Source organism: Terrapene carolina, unplaced genomic scaffold, assembly GCF_002925995.2.
Source record: "Terrapene carolina triunguis isolate 2854851 unplaced genomic scaffold, T_m_triunguis-2.0 Scaffold31466, whole genome shotgun sequence".
Taxonomy (NCBI): domain Eukaryota; kingdom Metazoa; phylum Chordata; order Testudines; family Emydidae; genus Terrapene; species Terrapene triunguis.
In genome coordinates, this window is record NW_020695817.1 from 1 (window position 1) to 8,672 (window position 8,672).

The following is an 8,672-nucleotide window of genomic DNA, read 5'->3' on the forward strand; positions in this document are numbered from 1 at the left end:
GAATCCTGAGCAATGGGGAATGGGGGGGGTCAGCCTGGGAGCCAGACCCTGCAGCTGCAGAGGGCTTTTGCTGGTGTCGAACGCCCCTTGCCTGGGGGGAGACGGGGACGGTTTAGGGTCCTCAACAATAGCAAACACCTAGGTAACGATTTCCAGCCAGTCCTTGATTTTCCAGCGCTGTGATGGGGGGAGACCCTCCCCGTAAAACCTGAACCCCGAGTTCTCCGGCTGCTGGATGAGAGCGCGAGTTTCCCAGCTGCCTCCCGGGGCCCTCGAGCGGCGCTGGGATCTCTGGGGCCGAGGGCACGGGGAGCACAGAGCACGTGTCCCCACTCGGCTGGCGTGTGGGGAACCCACCCCGCGCTGCCCGGCTGACGCTCACCACGGCTCGAAGCAGCGGGGATCGCTGTGAGGCTCCTTCGGGGGGTTCGTCTAGACTGGAGTGTTGGCGATTGGTTTCACGGCCTGTGGCCCTGCGCGGCGGAAGGAATCAATGTAACCAGACACGTCCCCGCCAGCCCGAGTGGGGATCGGTTGCATCCTTTATTGTTTCATAATTTACTTGAGCTTTATCAAAAGGCGTCTTTCCTCCCGGCTCCGGGTGTGCAATCCGGCTCGGCCGGGCTCCCACAACCAGTCGGTGCCCTCCCGCTCCCTCGTAGGCAAAGGATCCCCCTTCACCGTGCCCTAGAGACCAACCAATCTGGGCCCCTCGACCAGTCGGGGCAGCAAATTCCAGAGGCTGGGAAGCGGGGGGATAAACCTGGCAGCGCTGGTTCTGTCATTGGGCCTGGTTCTGGTTCTGTCTGGGCTGGAAGCAGGCCAGCTGTGGGTCCCCTGGGTGTCTGGGGCGCTGGCTCCCCGCTCTCTAGGCCTGTTTGCAGACGCTGCCCCCCCTTCGCTGGCAGCAGCTCTGTCCTGCAGAGAGGGATGGAGGGGAGTGAATACAGGGCGCTAATTTCCACACACCTGCCTCCTCAATTCAGCCCCGCAAGGCTGGTCTGGCCTCTGGATAGTCGGGGGTGGGGGGTATAAACTGCCTGGCCCCCATGAGATCAAGGAGCCAGCGCCATGAACCGCTGCAAGGGAGCCCCTAGTAGACAGTCATGGGGCTGCTGGGGGCAGTTTCTTCCTGACCGCCGGGTTGCCGCATGCCCTGGAGCTGCCGGGTTGCCGGGCCTCTGAGAGCGGCAATTTCTCCTCTCCCTGTCCTCAGGCTAGCCGCTGCCCCGTGGGATGGGGTCCTGGCTGCGTGGGGAATCTGGACCAGTGTAAACTGGTCTTTTAAAACCGGTTCAGTTTAACCGGCGGGTGGGCACTCCGATCTCGGTTCGGCTGAAGCGTGTCCCCGGAGGGTTTGGCCGGAAGCGGTTCTTGGACTGGAACCAGAGCATCCTTCCAGTGGCTGGCTCCCGTTTAACTAACCTGCTTCGAACCAGCGCAGTTTTCTCGTGACAAAGGGAACTGGCGGGGGAGGGAGCTGGGGGGGGGCCAGCAGAGATGGGGCCCGGATCAGAGGTGCCGTTCCCCCTCCCCTCGGCGCCGTCTCACGTGGCCCGGGGAGAGGGTTGCTGAGCAGGGCAGGCGCCGTGGAGCTGGGCCCATGTGCGGCGGTGACGTCTCCGGTGCCTCGTGCGCTCGGCAGGCCTCACGCTGCGCCTCGTGACCCATTTATTTCGGCCTCCTCACTCGGCCTTTGTTAACGGAGCCGGGCTGGGGCTGGGGGCGGGAGAGGAGACGCCAGGTCCCTTACACAGCGCCGCATCGCTGAGAGGTGCCGTCTGTCACGATCATCCCCCCCCTCGCTGCTGCCCCGAGGCAGCGGAGGGCTGCTTGTGGGGGGCTGAGGGGTAATCGACAAAGTGGGGAAGTGGAAACTGAGGCCAGCTAGATGTTAGAGGCCCCACCCTCTCATCCGACTTTGCTTTTCCCCACTCGAAATGTCGGGTCAGGTCCCTAGGAACTGCCCTCATCCCAGCTGGAGCACTGGCCTTGGAGCAGCCCACTAGGGGAAACTGAGGCTGGCTTTCCCAACAGGGGGATTAGTGCGGTTCCCTGGGAAAGGGGTGGGGCCCTGGCACCAGCCCAACCCTTCCACATGGGGGTCAGAAGAGCTGGAGGCCCTGGGTGGGGGGCAGGATGCCACGGCTCTATGAGGGCACCTCTGAAACCCCCAGCCTTAAGCTGGGGCAGGCTGGGGAGGCCCCAGGCCAGGGGAGTGCCCGGGTCAGGCTGGTGTCTCAGCTGCCCTCTGGGGCTCAGACTGAAGTAGGAGGCGGGTGACCATCACCCAATTGTTGTCTGTCTGGCTGCCCCGCGGGGTGATTTAATTGGGGAAGGGGGGCCAGTCTAGTGGCTAGAACGGGTGTGGGGGGAGGAGAGTCAGGACTCCTGGGTTCTCTTCCCACCTGTGTTCCGCTGAACCTTCCGTGAATCACTTCAGCCCCCTAAAGCGGGTGTAAATCCCCTCGCTGGGGGGTCGGCTGGGTTGTCCCCTTCCCAAAGCTCTTCGTGCTGGCATCGGTGCCTTTTGCCTGACTCCTTGGGTGCTGGGTGCTGCGGGCAGGCCCGGCATGGGGCGTCAGGCTGAGGTGCGCGCAGCCAGTGGGTGAAATATAAACCGTCTGGCCGTGGGGAGGAGGCGTCTCCGCTCCCCGACACAGTGACCCGCTTTAGCGCGGCCAGCCCCTCCCGGGCCGGCCTGGCCCCCCTCGGACAGCGGCAGGGCAATGGGTTAGCTCGGGCGGTGCTCGGGGGAAGTGGAGCAGTTGCATAAGTGAGTTATGTGATGTGCCAGCTCCCGGGGGTGGTGCCGGTGCGCTGCGGGGGGGGAAGGGGGGCGGAGGGAGGGGAAGCAAAGGCCTTTTTTAGGGCGGACGCCAGCAGCAGAGAGTTCATCTGCCAGGATCTGTAGGGCAGGTGGGGGCAGACTGGCGGAGCGCCTGGGATGACCGGCTCTGTGAGTGCACGCCGGGGCGGGGGAACCGGCTGGGCTAGAAGCAGAAAGGGGGTCGCAGGGAAAGGAGGCATGGGCGGGGGGGAGATCCTGGAGCAAACGCTGCTCCGGACTGTGCAGTTTTTCTGCTGGACCCTCGGCCCAGCCTGGCTCTGGTGGTCAAGGGCTCTGGTTGCCTCCCTCCTGGGCCCTTAGATTCACATCTGTACTGGAGAGAAGGGAGGCTGTTCCCCTGTGGGGGTGTTGCTGCTGTTTGGGTGTCACTCCTGAATCTTGGCCAGGCTGCATCACCCGGGGGACCATCCAGCCCGGGATCCCGTCTCCGCTGAGGGCAGGTGCAAAGGGCCGTTTCCTTCAGGCCGTGGTAGTTAGTGGGTGGATTGTGGCCTGGAGGTCTCGGCTGTTTTTTAATGCCCAGTCCTGCTCCGTGCTTGATCTCGGTGATCTCCTGTGGCTGCGAGTTCCACAGGCTCACGGGGCTGTGGGGATGGGGTGGGGAACAGCCTTTCCTGTTCGCAGGTTTGAATTGGCCTGTTGGAAGGACAGCCTGGTTGTGATACACGTAGCTAACAGCCAGGCCCCCAGCTCTGGGCAGGGAGTGAGGGGTTGAGTGGGCAGAGCAGGGGCCTGAGAGCCAGGACTCCTGGGTTCTTCCCTTGACTCCTTATGTGATCTCAGGCGGGTCGCTTCCTCTCCCGGGGCACTGTGTCCCGGTAGCACCCGGCTCGGGAGCGGGAAGCGACCTGCCCCCGAACCACGGGGCTGTGGGAACCGTCAGGGGCTGTGCTCCAGGGCAGGGAGTGAATGTCCCTGTGACTGGGTGGGTGGGGGGGGGTTGTTCTGCGGCTGGGCCCCAGTGTGTGTGTGTGTTTGTGGGGGAGGGATGGGGGAAGCTGGAGGTGCTGACGGGACAGCTGCCACGTGTCTCCATCTGCCAGGGAGCCGACTCCGCGTTGCTTAGCAGGCCACCTGAGCCTGCTGCCTTCGCCCCGGTCTCCAGGGCACCGGGCGTTGCTTCCATAGCAACTCCCCTGCGGGCAACCGGGCCGTGGAGGGAGGGCTCCTCCCCAGAGACGGGTGTCGTGGGCTGGTCCCCCAGGCTCGCCGCTCATTCCAGCGCTTGGCAGCTCCCCAGTGCCTGCCTGTGCGTCCGCGTCCCGTCCTCAGCTGGGTCTTTGCTCGCTGCTGGGTTCACGGGGAGCGGGGACTAGTGGTTAGAGTGGGGGGGGGCTGGCAGCCAGGACTCCTGGGTTCCGTCCCTGGCTCTGGGAGGGGAGTGGGGTCTAGTGGTTAGAGCAGGGGGGCTGGCAGCCAGGACTCCTGGGTTCCGTCTCTGGCTTTGGGAGGGGAGTGGGGTCTAGTGGTTGGTGGTGGGGGGGAGGGGGTTGGGAGTTGGGATTCTTGAGTTCTACCCCCTAGCTGTGTTCCTGGATCACTGCATGACCCTTGATATGTCACTTAATCTTGCTTTGCCTCAGTTTCCCCACTTGGTCATGGAGGGAGAGTGATTTCCACCCCCAACCCCTCATGACTGCTGGCGAAGGGCTCGGAGACCCTGGGGCGGCTGGTGCTGTAGATGTGCGAAGGGCTGGAGTGAGGGGTGGGGCTGGCGAGTCCCGTCCTGGGCGGTGGCGGGAGGCCTCACTGGTTCTGTCCTTGCAGGTTTGGCTCTTTGGCCGCTCCCTCTTCTAGCCGGGCCGGGATTTATGGACTTGTACATGATGAACTGCGAGCTCCTGGCAACGTGCAGCGCCCTGGGCTACTTGGAGGGGGACGTGTACCACAAGGAGCCCGACTGCTTGGGTACGCCGGCGAGGGGCCAGCCCAGAATGGGGGGGCTGACTGTCGCTGAGGCTGTGGGGAGCCAGTCCCTGGGTGGGAAGATCCTTGGCTCACCAGGCCGACCCGGGAGGCGATGGCTGGGTTCCTGGTTTGGAGCTGCTCCCCGGGACTCCTGGGTTCCAGTCCCTTCTCCTCTCCGTGTCTTCCTGTCCCCAGTAGGGGGGTGCTGACCGACCCTTTCCCCTCACTGGGTACTTGAGTCTGCCCTTCCCCTGACCCCAAAGGAAGAAGCACCCCGCCTGAAGGGTGTTTCAAAGCGGCTTCCGTCCCAGCCGCTGCGTGGTCCCTTTGGATGCGCCCAGCTCTGGGGGGGAGGAGACCGGCTGCTTGTGTGGGCAGGGCCGGGACTCTGCGTGGGTGGGGCAGAGAAGCCAGGCTGGGCGCTTGTGGGGGTCACACCCTCTGCTCCCCCCATCCCCCAGAGAGCGTGAAGGATTTGATCCGTTACCTGCGCTATGAGGATGAGACGCGGGACGTCCGCCAGCAGCTGGGCGCGGCCCAGATCCTGCAGAACGACCTGCTGCCCCTCATCGCCCAGTACCCACAGGACAAGCTGCTCTTCGACGCTGTCGTCAGGTACGGCCCCACGGTGTCCACTCCCAGCCTGCGGGCTTCTCCGCCCAGCCTGGCGCCAAGCCACATGGCTAGCATCCCTCCGGGGGGGTGGGGGGGGGTGCGGTGTCTTATAGCTACAGTGTCCGTGCTGCTCTGGGTTCATATTGGAGGAGGCAGACGCAGGAAGTGGTAGGATCCTGTGGCGGGTAGTTCCGCAGTCTAGGACAATCTGTCTCCCCCATGCGGGAGCGTTGCCTGGGTCCCAAGGAGCAGAACTGTCGGCCCCAGTCCCTGTTCTGGAGCTCCTGGGGTGGCTGCGGTGCAGAGGGCTGGGCTGGGAGAGGAACCCACAGCCCTGGGTGGGTGAGCCGGGATTGAACCTGGGACCTCTGGATCTAAATCCCAAGGCTGCAGCAAGCTTGTTGGCCTCCAGCAGGCGCTCTGCCGGGTCCTGCACCTGGCGAGAAGTCGCTCGAGAGCTGGGTGGCTGTGCCCTGGGGGGTGCCGGAGGCTCCTGCCATGTCTGTGTCCCCCCTGTCTCCCTCCACAGGCTGATGGTGAACCTGACCCAGCCGGCCCTGCTCTGCTTCGGCAAAGTCCCGCACGACCCCGGCTCCCGGCACTGCTTCCTGCAGGTTGTGTCCTACTTGCAGGCCTACAAAGAGGTGAGGCTGCCTGCCCTCTTCCCCCCTCCCCCCCCCACCCGGGATAACAGGGCTGTGGGGAAGGGGGGCAGCTGCCCCCATCCCAGCGGGGGGTGAGCCAAGGTGGCCCTGTTAGTTAAAAGTAGCCACCTGTCCCAGTCTGACACGGGGCTGAATGGCGGGAGGGGGGTGGTCACAGAGATCCATGGGTCTTTCCAGCCCTGGATGCCCCCTTCATGCCACCAGGAGGAGTGGGGGGCCTCTGGGTGACCGGGAAATCAGTGTCCAGGTGCCCGGAGCTAAAATTACCCTTCTCCGCCCCCTGGCTGGCTGCTCCCCCCCAGAGCTGGCCGCCTTTTACCGGGGCTGCCTGCGCCCTGGAGCCAGAGGGGTGGGTACAAGGCCTGTCTGCCCTTAAGCTCCCCCTGCTGGCTCTGCATCAGCCAGCGTCCCCCCGGCATCCCAGGGCCATACCCCTCCCGCCCCATGCCACAGGGGGCGCTCCCCTCCCGGCCCCGGCCCTCATGCTGGGTTCTCCCCGCCAGGCGTTCGCCAGTGAGAAGGTGTTCGGGGTGCTGAGCGAGAAACTCTACGACCTGCTGCAGCTGGTGAGTGTGGCCCCGGCCTGCGGGGAGGGGACGGCAAGGGGAGTTTGGCACTGAGTCAAGTGCCTAATTCCCATAGGATGGGCCCCAAACCTGCCCCCGGGGGGCTGGGATGAGCTGGGAGGCAGCGGGTTTCCGTCAGTCGCTTTCTCATTGGTCCCCCCAGGACTGGGAGCAGAGGCAGGAAGAGGACAACCTGCTGGTCGAGAGAATTCTGCTGCTGGTGCGGAACGTGCTTCATATCCCCGCCGACCCCGAGGAGGAGAAGGTAATGGGGGGGGGGCTGATCCCCTGCTCAGGGGGCGTGGGGGCTGATCCCCCTGGTGGGCAGGGGAGGGGTCTCCGTCTCCTTGCCACGTGTGGCTGGCGAATGGCCAGCAGCCCTGGTGTGAGGAGGAGGGCTGGGGGGAGCTGCTCTCACTGGAGGCAGTCTGGGAGGGGCGGAGTGTGTGTGTGTGTGGGTTTGTCATCTCTTGCAGCCGGTTCTCGCTCCCCGCGTGGGGGGCAGGTAGCGAGTTCCGGGATCGCCCCGCTGGGACACCGTGCCCTGGGGAAGGGTGGGAGACCCAGGGAGAAGCCAGGCTCTGCTCTTGTGTGGCGTGAGCTCCCCCCGGTGGCGGGGCGGTAGCCAGGGGAGGCTGGAGGCTGGGCCCCTGCCCCACGCTCAGCCCCACACCCCTTCCCGTGTGCCAGAGCGTGGACGACGACGCCAGCACCCATGACCGGGTGCTCTGGGCCATACACGTCAGCGGCATGGACGACCTGCTGAAGTTCCTGGCCAGCTCCTCGGCCGAGCAGCAGTGGGGCCTGCACGTGCTGGAGATCATCTCGCTGATGTTCAGGGACCAGGTGAGCCCGGGTGGGGAGCGGGGGGCCCTTGACAGGAGGGCGCCCCCCTGCTGTACTCCTGGGTTGGAAGCTGGCTGGATTCATCCATTTCTGGGGGGCAGGGGGGGAAGCGATGCATGTTTTTGGGGGGCGGAACATACGGCAGCCAGTTGTGCCAAGGGGCTGGGGGACCACACCTTTGTGCACGGGGGTGTTGGCATCTCTCCAAGAGGCCCAGCACGGAGCCCCTGACAGCTAGCCTCACCACCCCACCCGCAAGGAGTCTCAGCAGGGCCTTCACCCTGCCCCCCAGCCCGGTGGAGCAGTGCCAGCTGGGATATGTTGTCCCCCAGGGGTGGCCGTGTTGTAGGATGGGCAGGTCACCAGCCTGCTGTCCCAGCAGGATCCGGAGCAACTGGCGGCCACGGGGCAGGCCCGCCCGGCCAAGGAGCAGGCGGCAGACGTGAGGGACCTGGAGGTGCTGCGGCAGAGGGAGCTGGCGGAGAGGAAGAGCCGGGCGTTCCAGCGAGGGAGCAGGTGAGCTGGGGGCTGCGGCTGGCTCCCTGAGGCAGGGGGAAGGAGGCTGGGGGATCAGGTGCCTCCCCTCGGAGAAGTGGGCTCGACACCGGCCTGGCGACACGAGTTTGGGGCTCCATACACCATCTAGATCTCCATGGCGTGCTGTTTGTGCAGTGGGCAGCCGCTAGCAGGGGGCTGCGGGTCGGGTTTAGGGGGGAGCACAGGGCTGAAGTAGGAGGGGGCTGCGGGTCGGGGTTGAGGGGCACGGGCAGAGCTGAGGGGAGGGGGGAGCCCAGGGTGGGGCTAGCAGGGGGCTGCGGGTCGGGGTTGAGGGGCACCGAACTGTGCAGGAACTGCTCTGGCCCACCCTTCTCCTGCCCCTCAGTTCAGAGGGCACCACATTCCTGTGTGCCAGAGGCTGCTGCCTTCTGGGGGGAGGGGGGAGGGGCACTGCAGCTCATCTTCTTCCCCCGCCCCCCCTCGCCTGGCTCACCCCAACCTCTGTGCCCCCAGGCACTCCCGGTTCGGCGGCTCCTACGTGGTCCAGGGGCTGAAATCCATCGGCGACAGGGACCTCGTGTTCCACAAGGGGCTGCACAACGTAGGTGCCTTCTGCCCACGCCTGGCTGGCCTTACCGGGGGGAGGGGAGCTCTGTGTATGTTTGGGGGGGGGGGCGGGGGGGGGGGGCTCTCCCTTGGGAGCTGAGGAAGGAGCAGGGCTGG

At 65.5% G+C, this 8,672-nt stretch overlaps 1 protein-coding gene across 1 annotated transcript; it reads left to right on the forward strand.

Annotated features, from left to right (window-relative positions):
- Positions 1–4,620: 4,620 nt before the first annotated feature.
- Positions 4,621–8,550, forward strand: LOC113409239 (protein timeless homolog; the record flags this gene model as incomplete). Its single annotated transcript, XM_026662938.1, has 8 exons — positions 4,621–4,759; positions 5,221–5,374; positions 5,904–6,018; positions 6,543–6,605; positions 6,769–6,870; positions 7,296–7,451; positions 7,834–7,967; positions 8,463–8,550. Coding segments are annotated over exons 1-8 (909 nt in total), but the record flags the coding sequence as incomplete, so codon positions are not given.
- Positions 8,551–8,672: the final 122 nt, after the last annotated feature.